General features: G+C 47.7%; 2 protein-coding genes across 9 annotated transcripts in view; both read left to right on the forward strand.

Moving 5' to 3' along the window:
• UBAP2L (ubiquitin associated protein 2 like) overlaps nt 1-13,123 on the forward strand; it is a 38,068-nt gene extending 24,945 nt beyond the window's left edge. For 4 of the 7 annotated variants that reach the window (XM_058160384.1, XM_058160390.1, XM_058160386.1 and 1 more), the window contains 14 exons: nt 855-1,027; nt 1,903-2,092; nt 3,132-3,186; nt 3,642-3,819; nt 4,710-4,782; nt 5,494-5,689; nt 6,532-6,620; nt 7,624-7,677; nt 8,414-8,495; nt 9,219-9,472; nt 9,596-9,701; nt 10,875-10,942; nt 11,814-12,011; nt 12,880-13,123. In XM_058160384.1, the coding sequence (XP_058016367.1) occupies nt 855-1,027; nt 1,903-2,092; nt 3,132-3,186; nt 3,642-3,819; nt 4,710-4,782; nt 5,494-5,689; nt 6,532-6,620; nt 7,624-7,677; nt 8,414-8,495; nt 9,219-9,472; nt 9,596-9,701; nt 10,875-10,942; nt 11,814-12,011; nt 12,880-12,975 (1,812 nt within the window). In that variant the 3' untranslated portion in view covers nt 12,976-13,123. The remainder of the gene's footprint in view (nt 1-854; nt 1,028-1,902; nt 2,093-3,131; nt 3,187-3,641; nt 3,820-4,709; nt 4,783-5,493; nt 5,690-6,531; nt 6,621-7,623; nt 7,678-8,413; nt 8,496-9,218; nt 9,473-9,595; nt 9,702-10,874; nt 10,943-11,813; nt 12,012-12,879) is intronic. The other 3 variants (XM_058160391.1, XM_058160388.1, XM_058160389.1) reach the window with 2 other exon arrangements.
• Nucleotides 13,124-15,224: 2,101 nt separating this feature from the next.
• Nucleotides 15,225-22,453, forward strand: HAX1 (HCLS1 associated protein X-1). Of its 2 annotated transcripts, none has more exons than XM_058160631.1 (8): nt 15,225-15,376; nt 17,514-17,749; nt 18,277-18,443; nt 18,788-18,845; nt 20,799-20,908; nt 21,147-21,246; nt 21,456-21,573; nt 22,368-22,453. In XM_058160631.1, the coding sequence occupies exons 1-7, from the start codon at nt 15,333-15,335 to the stop codon at nt 21,551-21,553; spliced, it is 813 nt and encodes a 270-aa protein (XP_058016614.1). In that variant the 5' UTR covers nt 15,225-15,332; the 3' UTR covers nt 21,554-21,573; nt 22,368-22,453. The 2 variants fall into 2 exon arrangements, with proteins under 2 accessions (XP_058016614.1, XP_058016615.1); XM_058160632.1 differs by having other exon boundaries at nt 21,456-21,569.
• The last annotated feature ends 397 nt before the right edge of the window (nt 22,454-22,850 follow it).

A 22,850-nucleotide genomic window follows, 5' to 3' on the forward strand; every position in this document is an offset into this window, starting at 1 on the left:
ACCTTCAAACAACCTGACCTGAAGTCAGGGAAAGAAACGTGGTGGCTCAGTGGCTTAAGACGCCAAGCTTGTCGATCGAAAGGTCGGCATTTCAGCGGTTCGAATCCCGAGTGCCGCGTAATGGAGTGAACTCCCGTTACTTGCCCCAGCTTCTGCCAACCTAGCAGTTCGAAAGCACGTTAAAAAAAAATGAAAGTAGAAAAATAGGGACCACCTTTGGTGGGAACAGCGTTCTGTGCGCCTTTGGCGTTGAGTCATGCCAGCCACATGACCACGGAGACGTCTTCGGACAGCGCTGGCTTTTCGTCTTGGAAACGGAGATGAGTACTGCCCCCTAGAGTCAGGAACGACTAGCACATATGTTTACCTTTACCTTACCTTTTAAGCCAGGGAAGGCCTTGAAGGTGCCAACCAGTGTCTTGAATTGAACCCGGGAAGTAAGTCGGCAGCCCATGGAGCTCCAATATATTCCTCTAAATTTCTACATGTAAAGAAAGTTTTACGGATGCTCCTCCCACCCATATCAGTTCTCTTCAGGCCTTCCATTTCAATGACAAGGTTTTTGGTTTTTTTTAATTAGTTGATCCAAATATAAAATAACAGAGATACAAAGACAAGTCAGAATAACAGGAAAACAGTTGAAGGGAAAGAGGAGAAAGTTTAAAGTAAAAATGAAAGGGTTGACTTCCTCCTCTTTGGCTCAGTAGAATAAGGTAATAAGATAACAACCTCGACTTTTTTTAGTTGTGCACAATAATATCTACTAGCCAGTTCTAGAACCACAAACCGACCTCATCAGCCAAAAGCCCGAAAACCAAGCCTTCCGTCTCAAACCAAACCGTCTCGTCCTTCAGATTCCAGCTCTGGCGGTGGAGATGCCCGGTTCGGCGGACATTTCGGGACTCAACTTGCAATTCGGGGCCTTGCAATTTGGTTCAGAGCCCGTCCTCTCCGAGTACGAAGCTCCCCCTGCTACGAGCACCGCAGCCAGCCAGCCTCCCAACAGCCTCTACACGAGCACGGCCAGGTGAAACCCCCAAAACCGCTCACAGCGAGGGGCTCGGCGGCGCTGTAGGTATCGGTTAGGTAGGATCGAGGTCCAGGTGAAGATGGCCCTCCCCCTCCCCCTTTTTGTTTTCTTTAAATATATTTTTATTTTATTTGAAACGAGATTGAAGTATAAAAGGCAGAACTACCCCACCCCTCCAAAAAAAGAAAGAATCCAAAAGAAAGAAAAATGAAAATACCGTATTTTTTTGGAGTATAAAACGCAGCTTAGTTTTTGGTGAGGAAAATAGGGGGGGAAAAAATCTGCCTACCAGGTATTCATCTGGCTAGCGTCCTTAGTCTGGTCAGCTTCAGCACATTAGTTTGCTGGTTTTTATCCCCTGCTTGGGGATAAAAAAGCAGCTTCTAATGGCCAGCTGATCTTTGGAGAGAGAGGGAGTGAGAAAAGCAGGCAAAGCGAGGGAAGTCGCTTCACTCGCTAGCGCCGCCTCAGGGCTGAAAAAAAGCTTCACAGCTGGGAGACGGAGAGAGCAGGCAAAGCACGGAGGTCGCTTCACTCGCTAGCGCCTCCTTAGGGCTGGAAAAAAAGCTTCGAAAAAGCTACATTTGGAGTATAAGACACGCCCAAATTTTCAGCCTCTTTTAGGAGGGAGAAAAGTGTGTTTCATATTCCGAAAAATACGGTAAACCTCAAAACAATTAGAGAAAAAAATAGAACCAACACTGAAACATCTGGTTCAGCGGATGTGAAATTCACCATCAGCACCATAGCGTTGATCGCTCCAAGTCCTCTTTATCTTTCTGGGTTAGTGATCTAGCCAGACCTGGTTCTCTCCCCTTCTGGGATTCCTCCTGATCTCATCGGCTTTCTTCTTTTTCGTTCTCCCTTTCTAGCGAGTCTCTGCCCGCGGTTTCCTCCAACAAGAGCCAGGATTCGGCCTTCCCGAGTGGCACCATGCCTACAGCAACGTATACCTCCCAGAACAGTGCTCAGGGACCACTGTACGAGCAGAGATCCACTCAGACCCGGCGGTACCCCAACTCCATTTCGTCCTCGCCCCAAAAAGACTTAAGCCAAGCCAAGGTAGGCTGGAGCTCTTGGGCGGCATCAGACTCACAAAAAGCTTATCCTAAGGAGGGAGAATTCCAGAGCAAGGCAAGTGGTGTAGTGGTTAAGGAGTTGGTCTAGAAACCAGGAGACGGTGAGTTTTAGTTCTGCTTTTAGGCATGAAAGCCGGATGAGTGAGTTTGGGCCAATCACCAGGAGATGGAGAATTCTAGTCCCACCTTAGGCATGAAAGCTGGCTGGGTGACTTTGGGCCAATCACCAGGAGACGGAGAGTTCTAGTCCTGCCTTAGGCATGAAAGCCTGTTGAGTGACTTTGGGCCAATCACCAGGAGAATGGGAGTTCTAGTCCCACCTTAGGCATGAAAGCTGGTTGGGTGATTTTGGGCCAATCACTAGGAAAATGGGAGTTCTAGTCCCATCTTAGGCATGAAAGCCTGTTGAGTGACTTTGGGCCAATCACCAGGAGAATGGGAGTTCTAGTCCCACCTTAGGCATGAAAGCTGGTTGGGTGACTTTGGGCCAATCACTAGGAGACAGTGAGTTCTAGTCCTGCCTTAGACATGAAAGCCAATTGGGAGCTTTCCAACCAGTTCCTGTTTCTCGGCCCAACCCACCTTGCAAGGTGGTTGTGGGGAAAATAGGAAGAAAGAGTTCTTTAGTTAATGCTCCATTATCGATTACATTTTCTATTATCTATTACATCTATTAGATAATGTTAGATAATAAAGAAAGATAATGTTCACCACCTTAGGTTACCTTTAAAATTTTAAAAGTGGGATAAAACTATATACATATATATATATATATGTATATATATATATGTGTGTATAGATCTTTGGTTGTTCGGGTTTTCTCACGGGAGAAAACCCGAACAACCAAAGATCTATATACAAACACCCGTGAAAACCTCAGAAAACATATATGTGTGTATATATATATATGTATATATATGTGTGTGTGTGTGTGTGTGTGTGTGTGTGTGTGTGTGTGTGTGTATATATATATATATATATACACACACACACATACACATATATATTGTCCTTTTCTCTAGAATGGCTTCAGCTCGGTGCCACCGACACAGTTGCAAACCACTCAGGCAACTGAAGGTAAACCCCCTTGCTTGGGCATGTGAGGGGTGGGCGGGCGGCATGGTACACCCCCGCCCTTGAACAAGGTTGGACCCCAGGTGTTTGTGAAAGCATCTACCTAGGTGTTTCTCAACCTCGGCCATTTTAAGATGGGTGGACTTTGCGGAATTCTGGGAGTTGAAGTCCTCGCATCTTAAAAGCCGCGGTGGCTGAGGAACGGTGGCCTACTAACACGGTCACCCTGAAGAGCCCATCGCCAACAAAAATCCCATCAGCATCCAGGGGAACCAAAAGTCAACTTCCCATTTCTTGCCATTTAGCAAATCCAAAAAAAATTATTCCCGTGTTGCTTCGACCGCTCTTGTTCCGTTCAGCTGCTTAAGCCATCTTCCCTCTTCCACCCCCTCCCCTCCCCTCCTTTCTCTCCTGGCTCTCTCTGCCTCTTCCACCCGCTACCCCCACCCCACCACCAGGTTCCGCCGGATCTGCTGTAAAATCCGACTCCCCTTCGGCCCCCAGCATCACAGCCCCTCTGAGCGACGCCGTGTCGGCAGCCTCCCTACTGACCACAGCCACCCAGCATTCCTCGGTGCTCAGCAGCCTGAATCACGCGGAGGAGCTCTCGAATACAGCCGCCACGCAACACAGCAGGTACCGTCGAGATTGGGGGGCGCAGCCAGAGAGCCTCCCCCCCCACTTCACCTTCCGTGCCTTGAGCCCTTCTCTTACTTTGTGTCTTCGTGGCTTCAGGCCCCCCAAAATCCTCCAGCTATCGAAGCCCAAAACGGAGGCCAAAAAAAAAAAACCTATTAAGTCCGCTTGGAAAGAGTAAACTTTAAGACAGACACAACCCACCTCCCACCCCCCCGTGGTCCCGGGATCAAAATTCAGACACTTGGCAACTGATTCATATTTACGACGGTCCCGGGATCACATGATTCCCCTTTCGTGACCTCCTGACCAGCAACATCCCCGGGGGGAAGCCCGATTCATTTCACAAAACGGGTCACTTCATTTAGCCGCTGCCGCGATTCGCTTAACAAACGCAGGCAAGAAAAGTCTTAAGCCCTTCACAAACGTCTCGCTTAGCAACATAAATTGCGGTCGTAAGTTGAGGACTACCTGTATTTGGGACGGTCGTGCAGTCCCCTTTTGTGACCGGCAAAAGTCCGTAGGGGAAACGCCAGATTCAAGTTCACAGCTGTGGGACTATAACAGCCGGCCATTGATCCGTTTTAACAACGGTGGCCGGAAATGGTCCCCAAACGAGGCGAAATTCCCTTAGGTGCCTCCCTTAACAACAGAAAATTTGGGCTCAGTTGTCGTCCTAAACCGAGGACTTACGCCTGCATTTCCGAAGACATAAAGACAGTTCCAAATTGTAGCACAGCAACGACAAGGGGGAAAAAGGGAAGAGTCTTTTAATTTGATTTCAGCAGAGAATCCGTGTAGGGGGGGAGAAAAAAACCGAGTTGACTTTTGATTGGAAGGAAGAGAATTCTTAAAGGTTGCTTTACCAGCCTTGCCGTTTCTTTCCACAGTACCTTACCTGCCCAACAGAGCAGCCTCTCTTCCTCAACTTCCTCTGGTCGCACGTCAACTTCGACTCTCTTGGTGAGTGGGGATCCGGACGAGGGATCAGGGAGAAACACCTGAGGAAGCTAGTCAGGAGTGGCAGGGCCACCAAGCCCATCAAATCCCAAAACTGAAGCCCCGTAGATCTTCAGGATCGGCCCAAGGTGGATTTGAACTAATAAAAATATTGGTTGCTGGAGATCGAACTTGAAGACGTTTCATGACCCAGCTTGGTTAACGTCATCAGCGCTAGAAGGGAGAGGGGGTTTGTGGAATGGAAGGGAATGAGGAGAAGAAAGAGGAGGGAGGAAGAGGTGGAAGAAAAGGAGGACGATGGCTCTGGGGTCCTTGATGCTCTCTGAGCCGGGTGGTTCTCTTGCAGACGTTTCATGACCCAGCTGGGTAACGTCATCAGTAATGACATGCGGTTTTGCTCTTGGTTTATATACGGCAAGCTTGCCCTGCCAGCGTTGGGGCCGGGTGGGTTTCTCCCTGACTGGAGTATTATTTTCTGCTCGATGGTTTCTCTGGTGTCAATCCCTGCTTCTCTGGGTCTTGCCAGAGAGGCCTTAACCTCGTTGGGTCGTGGAACGTCGGCCAGAAAACAAGTTCAGACAGCACCCGGGACCTCGCAGCGGACTGCACTTCTGGGTGCCCATTTCTGAGGGTCCTCCTGACCGCCTCAACGCCCACCACGTCTCCCGTTTGCTTTCTCTCCCTTCTCCTTCCCCCCCACCCCTCCCCCTGTAGCACACCAGCATGGAGAGCGAAGCCGTGCTCCACTCTTCGACAAGCACTTTCTCCACCGCCTCCAGTACTGTCTCGGTTGCACCGCCGGTGGTCAGCGCCCCCTCGAGCCTGAGCAGCGTCAGCAGCCTGGGCCTGAGCCTCAGTAATAACTCCACCGTGACGGCCACCACACGCAACTCCATAGCCACGACGTCAGGTGCCTGCCTCCTCAAGGTCCAGGTTGGGTTGGGTCGGGTCGGGTCAGTCTTGGTGATGACCGTTGGGTTGGGAGAGGATTTCAAGATGGACGGGAGAGAGGGCAGGTCGAAAAAGAAAGGGGGGACCATATGGGGTTCTAGGATTGTGGAGTATTATAGCAGAACCAGTGAAGCCTGGGAGAAATTTCTCTCTGCTCCGTCTTGCAAGCGCACTGAATCAAGTCGGGGCTGTCTTGAGTCTCTTTCTCACCCTTTGCACTTCCCCGGGATCGAATTATAACCTTCTTTTCTTCTCCTCCTTTTCCTTCTCCATCTCATCTTCATCATCTCCTCCTCCTCCTCATCTCTTTCCTTCTCCTTTTTTTTCTCCTCCAACTTCATAATTTCCATTTCCTCTTTAACTTTCTTCCTCCTCCTCCTCCTCCTCCCTTCTTTCTTCTTCCTCCTCCCTCCTCTTCTTCTTCCTTCTTCCTCCTCCCTCCTTCTCTTTCTTCTTTTCTTCCCCTCCTCTTCCTTTTCCTCCTCCTCCTCTTCTTCTCTCTTCCCTTCTTTCTTCCTCTCCTTCTCCTTCTTTTCTTCCTCCTCCTTCTCCTCCACCTCCTTCTTCCTTCTTTCTTTCTCCTCATTCTTATTCTTCCTCCTCCTCTTCTTCTCCCTTCTTCTTCCTCCCTCTCCTTGTTCTTCCTTTTCCTCCTCCTTTTTCTTTTCTTTTCCTCCTCCTCCTCCTCTTCTTCTTTCTTCTTCCTCTTCTTCCTTTTCCTCCTCTTTCTTCTCCTCCTCCTCCTTTTCTTCCTCCTCCTTTTCCTTGTCCCCCTCCTCCTCCATCATCTTCTCCTTATAGGAAAGGCTCCCCCCAACCTGCCTCCCGGCGTGCCACCGTTGTTGCCGAACCCGTACATCATGGCGCCAGGGCTGCTGCACGCCTACCCGGTGAGTCAGGCCCGCCGGGCCATCCTCCACTTCGGCAAACCCATGCCAGTAGATCCTACTCCACTCTTAACCAGTAGAGGAGCAGGAGGGACAGCGCATGGGAGAACAACCCCGAGCAGTACCGGATGTGGTTGACGCAGCCCTCTCAAAACACTGCCTGAACTCACAACAACTGTCTCGGACACCCGTTGGCAAGAAGGAGAAAATATTTGCAAATGTTGAGGGCAGGATCTTCTCCCTCATCGGGGAGAGAAAAGCTAGTTTGTTCCTCAACCCCTCTGTAAATCAGATAATCCTGTCCTTGTTAACACAGGGCACCAGTTAGAGTAGCTGTTCTCCCTGGGATTTGAGGAAGGCGTGCACATCCTGGGTAAACATCCCGAAATATCTTGCTTTCCCCCCCCCCCCTCTTTCCACTTGGATAAACTGGAGGTGGTTCCTGGTCTGATTACAGAATCCCTCTGCTTAACCTGTAAACAACACAACACCAAGAATGTTATTTTATTTAAAGCGGTGTTATTCTGCAATTCAATAAAATTAAACATTCGGAGCGTGTGTCGGAGAGCGAGCCATAAAAATTGTCACATATGCACAGCCCCTCGCTTTGAGGCTTCCACGGTTGTCGACAAATGGAATGAGTGGGAAAAGATGTAAAATGAATTTTTTTTTTCCACTTGTGCATTTTCCTGTGGAATTTACACATTTTGAAAAAGTTTTTCCTCGATAACATTTAAGCTTTACTATGCCAGTCTAGCAGAACACATTTGGCTTGTAGTTTTATTTTTAAGGCAGGCATTTCTTCACCGCATATGGGCCAATGTACAAATATCTCGGTGTAAATTAAAGCCACCCAGATCCCTAAAGCTGTCTCTTTGAAATCCCAGTAAGGGCATCCAATAATAATAATCATCATCTTTGAAACATTTTGGAAAATTCCTAATTTCTGTCTCTCTTCTCTCTCTCTCTCTCAACTTCTTTGCAACTCGCTTGGCTTCTGTTGCAGCCGCAAGTTTACGGCTACGATGACTTACAGATGCTCCAGACAAGGTTCCCATTGGTGAGTTAAAACCCAGCCTTCCCCAACAGGCAGTCCTCGACTTAACGGCCACAATTTCTGTTGCTAAGGGAGACATTGGTTACGTGAGCTTTGCCCCCATTTTACGAACTTTTCTTGCCGCCGTTGAAATTTCCAAACAAACAATTTAAAATGAGGAGTAGAGGGTAAAGTGCAATAGTTATAGGATAAGATACAATAATTTAATACATAAAATTACATTTCTGTATCACCCCCTGCAATCTACCCCAATCAGGCAATTGTTTAAGTGAACCCCTGCACTTTAGTTGCTTGGTTGTGAAGGGATTCACCCTCGACTTCCCTGGTCAGAAAGTTGCAAAAAGGGACCACGTGACACACACACCCCTCGGAAACGCTGCGACCGTCATAAATACGAGATGCCGAGCGTCTGAATTTTTGATCACGTGGCCGTGGGGATGCTACAGTGGTCATACGTGTGGAAAAAACCCCCCCGATCCTGAGTCACTTTCTTCTTCGTCACTTTGGTCGGACACTAAATGAACCGTTGGAAGTCAAGAACTACCTGTACTGTCAGGTTTCTCTTGTAACGACCTTGTTTTTTAAAAAAAAGAAAAAGAAAAAAAAACTAAATTTGATGCTGTGGTATCTTTCCCCCTCCCCTCCTCCCCGACTTCTTATTGTAAAGTCTGCAAACGTAATTTCCCATTCCTGGGGCGTCACCTTCCTCACCTCTCTCCTCTTCCTCCCTTCCTTCCAGGACTACTACAGTATCCCATTTCCCACACCAACCACCCCTCTAACCGGAAGAGATGCAAGCCTGAACAGCAACCCATATTCTGGTAAGAGGAGAAGCGGAGAGATTCCTTTGGGGAGAACAGATGGCAAATCAAACCTTTCGCCCAATTCTGCTCATGTCCTGTCCTCCCCCCCTCCCCGCCGCAGAGATTTGAGGGGACGGCTTCGTTGGCTTTGGAGGAAAATGGGGGAGGGAGGAGCCAGTCAGACTGGGGCCCTTTCAGGATTAGGACAGTTTGTAGACAGGGAGGAACAGGGTCAGAACGAGAGACAGTTCTCAGGCGAGGAGCAAGCACCCTCTTGATCTGAGAGCATGGAGAGTGGAGAGAAGCCGAGAACAGCGCAGACCGACTCAATTGCTTGGGAGGAGAGCGCCCCGCCCTCTTTCACAAGGCACACCTGGGGAATGAGGCTTAAGGAGACGCTGTGGGGAGGGGCAATTTGTCGGGAACGAACGCTGAGTTCCTGAAGTGTTGAGTGCCGATGTTTGGACTTCCCAAGAGCCCTTGCATTCCTTCTGGCGTTCCGGATTAATGACTTTGGATCCTTTGCTTCCTGAACTCCTTCATTTGCCCTCCTGGGTTTATTGCTGTGCAGCTTTAGCGTACGCAGCGCCGGGCTGGATTATTTGCAAGCCAGAGGCTGCTTGAGGTGTGTGTGGGAGGTTGACATCACTTTGCTCTGGGGCTGGAGGTGGTTTGAAGTGCCAGATGTTTGTGTTATCACCGTGCTGCAACCCGGGTCATCACACCGCTACGCGGGGACAGGGCCCGGCTTTACCCACGTCCCCCCATTTCTTCCAGGTGATCTCACGAAATTTGGCCGAGGCGACGCCTCTTCGCCCGCGCCGGCGACCACGCTGGCCCAGCCTCAACAGAACCAGACCCAAACGCATCATACCACCCAACAGACGTTCCTCAACCCGGCCTTACCGCCCGGCTACAGCTATACCAGCCTGCCCTACTACACCGGGGTTCCTGGGCTGCCCAGCACCTTTCAGTACGGGCCCGCTGTCTTTCCTGTAAGCGTTGCCAGCCTGCTGTGGGATTAAGGTGGTGGTGGTGGTGTTGAACCCCCTTCCTGCCTCTCCTCCTTCCCTCTCCCCCTTCCCCAGCTCATTCTCCCTCTTCTCCGCTTTCCCCAGGTCGCCCCTACTTCTTCCAAACAGCACAGCGTCAACGTCAGCGTGAATGCCTCGGCCGCCCCATTTCAGCAAGCCAGTGGTTATGGGTCCCACGGATACAGCACAGGTAAGGGGATTGTAAACGGGCGGCGTGGGAGGGGCGGGTGGGGGGCTTCGATCTGTAAGGAGTGGGGAGGGGCAGAACCGAGTTCAGGTGGCCGCTTCCTCAGTTCGTACCCTGAGGCGGTCGTGACTTTTAAGGCCAGAATTTCTCTTTGCGAAAAGCGAGGGGCGGTTTGGCCCCGTTTTACGACCTTCCTGGCCGCCGTTTGTTAAGTGAATCGCTTGAGCCGTCAATTTAGTCACGGGGCTGTGAAGCGAATCTGACTCGGCACGTCAGAAGGTCCCAGAAAGGGGATCACGTGACCTGGGGACACTGCAACCGTCGTAAACGCGAGTCAGTTGCCGAGCCATCTTTTGGATCCCCCGACGGATGCTGCAGTGGTCATAAGTGTGAAAAACAGTCGCGAGTCCCCATTTTTTCGGTGCCGTGGCAACGTCAGTCACCGAACGAACGGAGGTGTCAGGATCTCTGACTTTATTTTTATTATTATTTATTATTATTTATTAAATTTTTATACCGCCCTTCTCCCGAAGGACTCAGGGCGGTGTACAGCTGAGATAAAACACGAAATATATACAAATTAAAATATTTAAAACCTAGCAAATTACAAAAAGGCTGAATATTAAAATTTAGTTTTAAAATTTTAAAAATATTAATAAAACCCCAAATTAAAATTTGACACTATTATGCCAGTCCCGCTTGAATAAATAGGTGTGTTTTGAGCTCACGACGGAAGGTCCGAAGATCAGGCACTTGACGTAAGCCAGGGGGAAGTTCGTTCCAGAGCGTCGGTGCCCCCACAGAGAAGGCCCTGCTCCTGGGGGCCGCCAGCCGACACTGTTTGGCAGACGGCACCCTGAGGAGGCCCTCTCTGTGAGAGCGTACGGGTCGGTGGGAGGCATAAGGTAACAGCAGGCGGTCTCGTAAGTAACTTGAATCCCAAAGGAGCTTCCAGCTGCAGGGGCAGCCTACCCTTTGAAACCAGGGGACAAACCTCGCCAAAAGACCACCAACGTTTCCCAGACAGTCTTAAGAATTCGAGATTTACAGACATTTCGTATTGGCTACACAAGATTCAAATCCCAAAACCTGTTTTAGATGCTAATTCTAACTGATGGATTAATTAAGATTGCTAATTCTGCTTCTCCCCGCTCCCTTTTTTTTTCTTTCCTCCAGGAGTTTCCGTAACATCCAGTAACACAGGAGTGCCTGATATCTCTGGGTCTGTTTATTCTAAAACGCAGGTTGGTAGTTCGTGAAAAATGTGTATTTATCGCTGGGAGACGAGGGATAAAAAGATTTATAGGGATAAGAGCCAGTCTGGCCTAGTAGTTTAAGATTCTGGCCTAGCAACCTGGAGACTCTGAGTTATAGTTCTACCTTAAGCATGGATTTGGCTGGGTGACTTTGAGCCAATCACTAGGAGACCAAGAGTTCTAGTCCTATCTTAGACATGAAAGCCGGCTGGGTGACTGAGCCAATCACCAGGAGACGGAGAGTTCTAGTCCCGCCTTAACTATGGAATTTAGGTGGGTGACTTTGGGCCAATCACTAGGAGACCAAGAGTGCTAGTCCCGCCTTAGACGTGAAAGACAGCTGGGTGACTTTGGGCCAATCACCAGGAGATGGAGAGTTCTAGTCCCGCCTTAACTATGGAATTTAGGTGGGTGACTTTGGGCCAATCACTAGGAGACCAAGAGTGCTAGTCCCGCCTTAGACGTGAAAGACAGCTGGGTGACTTTGGGCCAATCACCAGGAGACGGAGAGTTCTAGTCCCGCCTTAACTATGGAATTTAGGTGGGTGACTTTGGGCCAATCACTAGGAGACCAAGAGTGCTAGTCCCGCCTTAGACGTGAAAGACAGCTGGGTGACTTTGGGCCAATCACCAGGAGATGGAGAGTTCTAGTCCTGCCTTAGACGTGAAAGTCAGTTGGATGATTTTGGGCCAATCACCAGCTGACAGTGAGTTCTAATTCCTCCTTAGCTATAGGAAAGCCGTCTGGGTGACTCTGGGCTGGGGCATTCTGGGAGTTGAAGTCCGCGAGTCTTTAAAGTTGCCAAGTTTGGAACCACAGAGAGCGGGTCAACCGACCTTCCTTTCCTTCCCTCCCCAGCAGTCCTTTGAGAAGCAGGCATTTCACACTGGGACGCCAGCGGCCTCCTTCAATTTGCCGTCGGCGTTGGGCAGCGGGGGCCCCATCAACCCTGCCACGGCCGCGGCCTACCCCCCGGCTCCCTTCATGCACATCCTGACCCCCCACCAACAACCTCACTCCCAAATCTTGCATCACCATTTGCAGCAAGACGGGCAGGTAAGTAGGAAATTGCACCTGAGATGGACTCGGACTCGTCACCGGCTCCCATCCCTGAACCCAGAACTCTCCATAATCTGTCTATGTGTCTGCCTGCCTGCCTACGTACCTATTATCTATGTATCTTATCTATTATCCATCTATCTATCTATCTATCTATCTATCTATCTATCTATCTATCTATCTATCTATCTATCTATCTATATCTGTCTTGTCTCTCTCTCTCTCTCTCTCTTTCTGTGTGTGTGTGTGTCTCTCTCTGTCTGTCTGTCTGTCTGTCTATTGTGGTCCGCTGGCAGCCTGCAGACCTGGCAGCAGAGTCAGACAGTAGAGGTGGCTGGGGAGGAACCTGGGCCAGTCCTGGAGTCCGGGGAATGCTCTGCATCGGAGGCAGAGAGGGGGGCCAAGGCCATCTGGGAGTTACGCTCTGCCTCCAGAGTCGGACATCAGCGAGGCAAAGGAACAGGGGAAGCCTGTTCCCAGTGTGCGCATGCGCAGAGCTGCCAGGAGGCAAAAACAGTTCAGACAAAAGGGGCCAACTCTTGACATAAGATATAAAGGTGGGGCGAAGGGAGATGAGCCTTTGCAGGAAGCAACATTGTTCGGTCTGGTCGGTTTAAACTCTGAAGCTCCGTTTGGACTCTGTGCTCCGTTTGGCCTTGCAAAGCTATTTGGCAAATTAGGTCTTTGGCAGCGTGTCGAGGGAGATATTCACAAACTGCTTGGGACGAGTCTGCCCCGTCTCTTAAACCGAGATGGTGGCGGTGTGTGTGGGGGGGTGGCGGCGGAGGTGCGCCGTTTGGCCGACCCTCAACCCTTTTCCCTCCATTTCTTTCCCCCTCTTTTCTCCCCCCCCCTCCCCCTGCAGAGCAGCACCGGCCAGCGCAGCCAAGGCAGTTCCATCCCGCAGAAATCGCAGGCTAACAAGTCGGCCTACAACAGCTACAACTGGGGTGCCAACTGACCCCCCCCAACACACACACACACACTCTCTTCTTCTCCTCCTTCCCATGGCGGCAGCAGCAGCAGCGCGACACTTCAACCAAGAGACCCGGCAGAAGAACGACAAGAGACCCATCCCAAAAAAAAAAAAAAAGGAACGAGAGACACCCCTCCCCTGCCCTTCCCCGGCACGGCCCAACAAAAGCCTTGGGAGGCGCCCGGCCGGTCAGTCTCGGACCGGACGGACCTTCCTCCTTCCCTCTTCCTCTTCCTTTCATTCCCCCATCATCTCCTTTTATCGTATGTAATATAGAATTTGCATCTTTTCTTCTTTTTTTTTTCCTTCTTTTCTCCTCCTCTCTTTCTCTCTCTTTTTTTTTTCTCTTCCCTCTCTTCCTGCGTTCATTCAGAGAGCCGTTCAGCCGTTAGGGGCCTTTTTCGTTTTTTTGTTTTTTTTCCCCTTCTGTTTGTTTTCTACTCCTTGACTCTCCCTCTCGCCCCCTCCCGAGTCTTGCCCACCCCCCAAAAAAAAATAAATTACTGCCCAGCGAATCTAAAGGAGGCAACACCTGGAATTCCCCCCCACCTACCCTCCCTCCCTCCCTCCCTCCTCCTTCCCCTTCCCTCCCCAATGCCCTCCCCTCCTTTATTATTAGGAATAAGAGCAGTAACTGATCTGAACCGCGTTGTAAGATTAATTAGTTGAAGTGGTTTTTTTTGTACTGTGTTCTAAATTTAATGGATAAATGTGTCTTGTATATAAAAATGAAAACCCCATTCTGTTTTTCTGGACGCGTAGTGGTTTTTTTTCTTTCTTTCCCCCCCTTTCCTTCTCGAGACGTTCCAGCTTCTGGATCTTGAAACAAACATCCGTTCAGGTCTTCCTCGAATTAGTGACCGTTTGAATTTGCCACATACTTGAAAAACCGGGGGGGGGGTGTGTGTGTGTGTTTAAATCCCTGGATGAAAGTCCTCTAATGGTTGTGTCCCCCCAAATTCGCACTTAAAGACCACTGCAAGAAATGTAAAAGCAGAAACAGAGTTGGAAGGGACCTTGGAGGTCATCGAGTCCAACCCCCGCTGCTCACGCAGGAGATCTGCAGTAGGGATTCGAACTGCCGACCTTTCTGATCAACAAGCTCAGTGTCTTAGCCACTGAGCCACCTAGCCAGGCTAAAGCGAGTTAAGTCACATGATTTTACAACCATCACGATATACAAGATTGGCTCCCGTTTGGTCGTATGTCGGGGACTTCCTGTCCAGGGTTGGTGAGAAATTGTGTTTAACAACAAAAAAGAGATCAAGATGGGAATTGGGGCTGTAATATTGAAACGACGACACCCCCCCACCCCCCCGGGACAGAAAATTAAAAACCAAACAGACCTTTGAAATTAAATTAAATTTTAAACACAATCCGTGGCAGAACTTTATGGCAACCTTGTGTGGATGAGGCACATGTAGAATAGAACATAATTTTTTTACTGATTTTTTTTTTCTGAATGGTTTTAACAATACAAGACCATTAAAAGGGGAAAGCAAAAGAAAATCGGCACTTTTTAACGTGAATTTAACTGGGCCGAGAATAAGTCATTTATTTATTCCTCTTTTTTTAAAAGGGCTCCCTCCGGTTGCAAACAATAACTGGTTTTTGCAGAAGTTCTGCAATAAAATAAGTTTTTTTAAAAAAAAAGGTTCCGATAGCAAATAATACTTTTGCAATAGACAAGAATATCTAATTCAAGTTGGAACTAAAAGTATTGAACAAATAACACTTTTTTAATAGAGGTTCTCATAATAGTATTTTTTTTTTAAAGAGATGCCTTTAGCAAATGGGAGTGGGTGCTGTGCAGAAGCTTATTCCCAGTACTTTTATTTTGGCAATAACTCAAAAAAAGGAGAAAATACTTCGATAGATGGATCTTAAATATATAGATCTGCAGCCAAATTCAGAATATTGCACTGACTTGACAACTGAAATCAAGGCTTAACAGAGGCCCTCCCTTGGAGACTAGCCAGGAAATGCCCAAAAAAGGTTTTTTTTAAAAAAATAAAAAGTTTTATTTTTAAGTTTTTATTTTTTCTGACACTATAGTTCATCAAAGGCAAATACAGAAAAGAGGGATTTGCGCTTTAATACAGGCGCTCGGACTTCAACTCCCAGAATTCCTCCGCCGGCTTTCCTTTAGCTTCTCCGGCTGAAGGATTTCTGGGAGTTGAAGTCTCCCGGATGGAGAAACGTCGCTTCGGGAGTGACGTGTTGGGGGGAGCGACGTCGTGAAAAAAACGGCGGCCTGCTTTACGGCAAGAGGCGACGGGGTGGCGGAAGCGAGCGCTGCTGCGCCTGGGAGAGCGACGCTCGCTTTACGGCCGCTCGGCGGAATGAGCGTCTTCGACCTTTTCCGAGGCTTTTTCGGCTTCCGGAGGTGAGATACGGGGGTCCCCTCGGTAGGCCGGGCCCTCCGCTCCCCCTTCCCCGCCCCAGGAGCCTCCCGAGCGCCTGCAGAGGGCAGAAGTCTCGCCGTGGCTGGCCTCTCGCTTTCCGTAGTTGGGGGGGGGCGGGGGTTGGACCACCGACCCCATCATCCCCTGCCCCAGGAGGGCTGCGGGAGCTGTGGCCCAATCCATAAACGGGGCCCTACCTGGAAGCAGCCCTGGTTGGACTCCTGCCTGCCTGCCTGCCTGGGAAAGAGCCTTCTGTACCTCTTGGATTCCCCCCAACACACACATATATATTATATATGTTTGTGTGTATGTATATATGTGTATATATTTGTGTGTATATATGATAATGTACACGCACACACACATAGAGAATATCATATATATATGTGTGTGTGTGTGTGTCTATATATCTATATAGCTATGATAATACACACACAGACACGTATAGAGACAATATATATGTATGTATCTATCTATCTATGTAGGTCTTTGGTTATTCGGGTTTTCTCCCGCGTAAAATTGGAAGTGTCTTGGCGACGTTTCGACGAAGTCTCATGCGTCATCTTCAGGCTTCAGCTTCGTGCTTCTGGGAGCTCATGCGTCATCTTCAGGCTTCAGCTTCGTGCTTCTGGGAGCTCCCAGAAGCACGAAGCTGAAGCCTGAAGATGACGCATGAGACTTCGTCGAAACGTCGCCAAGACACTTCCAATTTTACGCGGGAGAAAACCCGAATAACCAAAGACCTACATACAAACACCCGCGAAAACCTCAGAAAACAACTATCTATCTATCTATCTATCTATCTATATATGATAATACACACACACAGAGAGAATATCATGTATGTATGTATGTCTATCTATCTATATATATAATAATACACACACAGAGAGAATATCATGTATGTATGTATGTATATCTATATATGATAATACACAGAGAGAGAATATCATGTATGTATGTATGTATATCTATCTATATATATAATAATACACACACACAGAATATCAGGTATGTATGTATATCTATCTATCTATATATATGATAATACACACACAGAGAGAATATCATGTATGTATGTATGTATCTATCTATATATATGATAATATACACACACACACAGACAGAATATCATGTATGTATGTATGTGTATCTATATGTATATATGATAATACACAGAGAGAGAGAGAATATTATGTATGTATGTATATAAAAATATGAATGTCATTCCTCCCTTTAACCTTCACAACAACTTTATGAGGTAGATTGGGCCAACACTAATCACACACACACACACACACACACACACACACTTCTGAGCTTCAGGTTTTGAACCTGGGTCCTTTCTCAGTTGGCACACACAGACCCACTCGGAATAAGAATCCATTTGGCCTCTTCTTGGTTTTTTGTTTTTTGTTTAAATACTGTAAATAATACAGTGGGGAAGTTCATAGATAGATTAGCTAGACAGACAGACTGGATATTAGATAGATAGATAGATAGATAGATAGATAGATAGATAGATAGATAGATAGATAGATAGATAGATAGATAGATACAGAAGGCAGGAAAGAAGTAAGAAATAGATGGATAGACAGACAGACACTGATAGATAATAAAAAAAGTAAAGGAAGGAAGATAATAGACAAGGAAGGCAGGCAGGAAGGAAAGAAGGAGAGAGAGAGAGATACAGAAGGCAGGAAGGAAGGAAGAGGTGGATGGATAGATAGATAGACAGACAGACAGATAGATAGATAATAAGAAAGGAAGGAAGATAATAGATAAAGAGAGAAGGAAGGCAGGCAGGAAGGAAAGAAGTAGATGGATAAGAGATGGATGGATGAATGGACAGAAAGATAGAGATACAGAAGAGATAATGCTAAAAAAGGAAGAAAGATAATAGATAAAGGGAAGGAAAGAGATGGATAAGAGAAATGGACAAACAGAAAGATGAATATCAAATATATATTAGATGAATAGATAAATGATAGACAAAATGTAAAAAAGAGATAACTATACAGATTAATGGATATAAATACACATGAATAATAGATAGATATAAATATCTATCTACGTCTCTCCTCTCTCTCTCTCTCTCTCTCCCTCTCTCTCTCTCAGGCCCCCTGACCCCTTTTGGGGGGCTTTCACCCGGGATGACGAGGACGATGAAGACGATGAGGACGATTTGGACTTCCAGGAAAATCACTTTTTCCCCGATGGCTTCACTTTCGGCTTCACCTTTGAGCCGGGCGGGATTCACTTCCATGATCAGTTTGGCTTCCAGGAGCTCTTCCGGGATTTTAACAACTTCTTCAACGACATTGGAACCCGGAGTCTTCCTCCCCCGTCCTTTGGTGGGTGCCCTTCCTGGAGGAATGGGGTGTCAGCTGGGCTTTGATCCAGTGGGTTTGAAGCCTTTCCTTCTCTCCCTCCTTCCTTTCTTTCTTTCCTTCCGTCTCTTCCTTCCTCCTTCCATTTCCTTCCTCTCTTTATTCTTCCCTCCCTCCTTCCTTCCTCCCCTCTATTCCTCCCTCCCTTTCCTCTTTCCTTCCTTCCTACCTCCCTCCCTCCCTCCTTCCTCTCTTCCTCCTTGCTTCCTTCTTTCTTCTCCCTTCCTTCCTTCCTGCTTTCCTTCCTCCTTCCCTCTGTTCCTTCCTTCTTGTCTATTCCTCCCTTCCTTTCCTCTTTCTTTCTTTCCTTCCTCCCTCCCTCCCTCCCTTCTTCTCTTTATTCCTTCCTCCCTCTCTCTTTCCTTCTTTCCCTCTATTCCTTCCTCCCTCCCACCCTTCCATTCTTTTTACAGTCCAACCCCCCACTTCCTCCCCCGCCCCCATATTTGCTCCTGAATCTAAGTTCCACTTTCCTTTTTTTTCCCCCCCAGAATTCCCTCGCTTGGAATGCCACCCGCCGGCCGCCAGCCCTCCTGCTGACAAGGGACAGACCCTCCGCGATTCGATGCTGAAATTCCCAGACAGCCAAAGCCCCGGAGCAGACGAGGGTCCCAATCACCCAATTCCGGGGGGGAGACTCTGGGCCCCTTTCCGAGGGGTGCGTGAAGGTGTCATGGGCTGGGGATGGGTGGGTGGGTGGGAGGGAGAAATTGGCTCCTGTAACCCCCACTGACATTCCCCATTCGACTTTCCTTGAATTGTCTAAACACTGTAAGGCGGGGGTCTCCAAACTTGGTCCCTTTAAGACTTGTGGACTTCAACTCCCAGAGTCCCTCAGCCTGCTGGTTGAGGGACTCTGGGAGTTGAAGTCCACAAGTCTTAAAGGGACCAAGGTTGGAGACCCCTGCTGTAAGGTATTTCTTTTTTTTTTTTCCTTAGCGATCCGATGATCTTTTTTCCTCTCTCTTTTTTTCTTTTCTTTTTTTCTTTTTTTCTTTGCAGTTTCAAGAGAGCCAGCCGGACGCTCCTGATTTGAAAGATTCCCGCAAAGAGGATGGAGGTCAGAGGCTGAATTTTGGAGAAAAGATATCACGCTAATCCGGGGCAAATAATTTGGAGCATTTCAACCATCGTAGGATTCAGATGGAGAGCTTGTCCCAAATATTTGCGGCCTTTATTTTTAAAGATCTTGATAGCCAATCAATCAAGTCCTTTATTTCTGCTCACAGATCAGCATAAGAAGGCGGAAGACAGAGATGCAAACTTTTAAAAGCTAAAAAAAAATCCCCAAAGTAAAAATATTAAAAAAAACTTTTGATAGACAGACAGACAGACAGTTAGTTAGATAGATAGATAGATAGATAGATAGATAGATAGATAGATAGAGCTAGATCTAGCGATAGAGATAGATAGATGATAGGTAGGTAGGGAGAGAGAGAGAGATCTAGCGATATAGATAGATAGACAGATGATAGGTAGATAGGTAGGTAGGTAGGGAGATAGAGATAGAGATAGAGATATAGATAGATCTAGCGATAGAGAGATAGACATGATAGGTAGGTAGATAGAGAGATCTAGCGATAGAGATGGACAGATGATAGAAAGATAGATAGATAGATAGATAGATAGATAGATAGATAGATAGATAGATAGATCTAGCGATAGAGATAGATAGACAGATGATAGGTAGGTAGGTAGGTAGATAGAGATAGAGATAGATCTAGCGATAGAGATAGATAGATAGATAGATAGAGATAGAGGGGGGTTAGAGGTAGAGATAGATCTAGTGAGAGAGAGAGAGAGAATGGAGAGGGAGTTAGAAAGGGAGAGGGAGAGAGAAAGATAGAAAGGGAGAAATAGAAAGAGGGAGAGAGAGAGGTAAAGATAAATAGATAGATATACAATGCATATAAATACATAAAGGTAGAAACATTGGAAAAATCTTAATATATATTGATTAAAAACAAAAATCTAAAAACAAAACCCATCACAAGGGATGATAGTATTTTTTCTTTTAAAAAAAGAAAGCTAATTCAGGAAGGATGAAACCGATCGTAATTCAAAACTTTCTCAACCAAAATTGGTAAAACGTTGGCCAGGCCTACCAAGCTGCAGTACATCTTACGCGAAGGAAACACTTTTTGGACTCTGGAACAACCTGCCACCAGATACGTTGGCGGCCACCGAGTTACACGGGAGCTCCGAGAAATACCTAGGGAAGGAATGATGGCAGCCGTAGCCTTATCTTCTGCAGCCAAACCTTTTAAATAATCCCATTTATGACTTCGGATTAATCATTAGCCGGCCTTTGTCACCTAACCTCACGCGGAGGGATAGATAACGCTTTAAAAACTAAATTATAAACTCCAAAGTTAGAACCGCTTCCAACGCAAACACTCTTATTTATGACTTTTTCAAAGAGTTTTCGGGCGGCTCCGCTCCAAGTTTCTAGTCCTCATTGTTGCAGAACAAACACAGAAGCTGTTTTATTTATTTATTTATTTTTGTCCCCTGGCCAAGCGGCATTATAACTTGAAAGCATTCAAATGTGCGTTTGCACTAAAGAGAGAGTCCTCGACTTACGATGGATTGCTCCCTTTAGTGACCATACAAAGGTACCTTGAAACCCCTCGGAAAGATACTTTAACGACCTGGTTTTCTGACAGTCCAGAGGACTGGCCTTCCCACCTGGGGTTTTGCTTAACGCCTGCAAATTCACTTAGCGACTGTGGTGATTCACTTTAACGACCACCAAGGGAAAACAGGTCATAAAATCGGTTATGTGATCGGTTATGCTTGGTGAGCGTCCCGATTTAAAGGGGCGGGCTTGCTTATCACCGTAACTCGAGGACTAGCTACGTTTGACTTAACGGTCTTGGAAAGACCCGGAAAGCTGGCGGGACTGAGGCTCGCACCGCTCGGACTCCGAAACCCATAACGTCCCATCGGTTTTGTTTTTGTTATTTTTTCTCTCTCTCTCTTTGTCTGAATCTCGTTATGTTTTTCCTGACAGATCTCGACTCTCAAGTGACTTCCAAAGGTTTGCAAGCCATTCTGCCTCCGGCCCAGCCCCGGTCGTATTTCAAAAGCGTCTCGGTCACAAAAGTGATGGCACCGGATGGGGTGAGTACCAAGGAAGATCTTATTTGGCCAGGGGGAGCAGGGTTTGCAGGTGCTCAAAAAACCCACCAAGTTTCTAGCCCTCAAGGTTTCTGCTTCAGAAAAAAGAAAAAAAAAACCACCAAGTTTCTAGCTCTCAAGGTTTCCCTCGAAAACTCCCTCCCCCCCCCCTTTTCAAAGCCAAAAACCGTTTCTCTGAATTTCTGGCCATTTTTTATTTTTTTTTGTCTCCTGGTTTTAGACGGTCGAAGAGCGCCGGACGGTGCGCGACAGCCAGGGCCACGAGGAGACCGTCGTTACTCGGAGCCTGGGGCCCGACGACGGCCTGCCGAGAGGCCCACGTAAGCTTTCCCGGGTGTTGGGGGAGGGCATCCCTTTTTTTTTTTTTGGCCAAAGGCCGCCAACACATGTTTCTAGTCCATATGGCTGCGTAGGGCAACCGGTAGATTTAAACTGGGCAAGGAAAAGAATCGGGAACGTGGATCGCTTTAGAGAAATGAGAATAAAACGTCAGTAGGGGGGGTGAAAAATTTTTCCCGGTGTTTTGCAGGAGATCCGTCCTCTTTCACCTCCGGGCTGGATGGAGACCTGAGTGACACAAGTTCTATTCTCAACACCTTTTTCCGCCGCTGGTTCCCGAGCCAATAATTCTGCTGGCAGAGAGGCAGGTAGGGGGAACAGAGCCGTGCCCAGGTGGCCTTTTCTCCGTCTTGAGCCTTGCCCTGCATGTGGTTCAATTCGGTCTAGTAGTGAAGGTTATAAACCAGGAGACGGCGAGTTCTAGTTTCGCCTTGGGCGTGAAAGCCGACACGATGTCTTTGGACCAATCACCAGGGGATGGTGAGTTCTAGTCCCGCTTTAGGCATGAAAGCCAACTGGGTACCTTTGGGCCAATCACCAGGAAATTGGGAGTTCTAGCCCCCTTTAGGCCTGAAAGTCGACTGGGTGACTTTGGGCCGAATCACCAGGAAATTGGGAGTTCTAGTTTCAATTTAGGCATGAAAGCCGACTTGGTGTCTTTGGGCCAATCACCAGGAGACAGTAAGTTCTAGTCCCGCCTTAGGCATGAAAGTTGACTGGGTGCCATTGTGCCAATCACCAGGTGACAGTGAGTTCTAGTCCTGCTTTAGGCATGGAGGGCAGCGGAGTCCCTCCCTCTCACCCCACCTCACAGGGTTGTTGTTGGGAAAATAGGAGGAGGAAGAAATACATACATACATACATCTGAGGACCCAGATTGTTGGGGGAAATAAAAGTTGACTTTGTATATAATATACAAATAGGATGAAGACTTTTGCTTAACACAATGTAAGCCGCCCTGAGACTTCGGAGAAGGGCGGGATATAAATGCAAATTTTAAAAAAAATACATATCAGTTAAAAACATGTATGTGTGTATGTGTATATGTATGTATGATGTATGTTTAAGTATATATGTACTATATATTGTCATTTCCCCCCAGGTTTCTATGCATTTCCTGCCTCCTGCTCGGTCGTCTTCTTCGTAGCCTGAAAATAGGACAAATAAAAAAAATATATATTTATGCTTGAGGTTGGTCTGCGTGCTATTTTTTTTTTTCTCCTTTTGAAGATTTGGGGAGGGGGCAAAGAAATCGCCCAGGCAGAATCTTAAGAAAAGACCCTGTTGAAACCACCCTTTCTGGTTCCCGAGTCTGGGAATATGAGAGGTAGATTGCTCCTGAAGCTGGAGGTTCTCCAGTGACGACGGAGAGGCATCGCAGGTAACCCACGACTCACGACCACAGTGGAGCCCGTCGCTAAGCAGCCAGACAGCTGCTAACGCGAGCCTTGCCCCACATTACGACCTCCCCTTGCCACCGCCGCTCAGTGAACCTCCGCGGTTGTTAAGCAAATCCGACGCCCCCCTTGACTTCGCTCGTCGGAAGGTCCCAAAAGGGGATTGCGTGACCTCCGCGACCGTCATA

This window comes from Ahaetulla prasina, chromosome 17 (assembly GCF_028640845.1).
Source record: "Ahaetulla prasina isolate Xishuangbanna chromosome 17, ASM2864084v1, whole genome shotgun sequence".
Lineage (NCBI taxonomy): Eukaryota > Metazoa > Chordata > Lepidosauria > Squamata > Colubridae > Ahaetulla > Ahaetulla prasina.

Bases quoted from the DNA above. Each gene is read 5' to 3' on its own strand.
- HAX1 (XM_058160631.1), top strand. From the start codon at position 15,333: ATGAGCGTCTTCGACCTTTTCCGAGGCTTTTTCGGCTTCCGGAG. The intron at 15,377-17,513 runs GTGAGATACGGG...TCTCTCTCTCAG, and splicing joins GGCTTTTTCGGCTTCCGGAG to GCCCCCTGACCCCTTTTGGG. The intron at 17,750-18,276 runs GTGGGTGCCCTT...TTTCCCCCCCAG, and splicing joins TCTTCCTCCCCCGTCCTTTG to AATTCCCTCGCTTGGAATGC.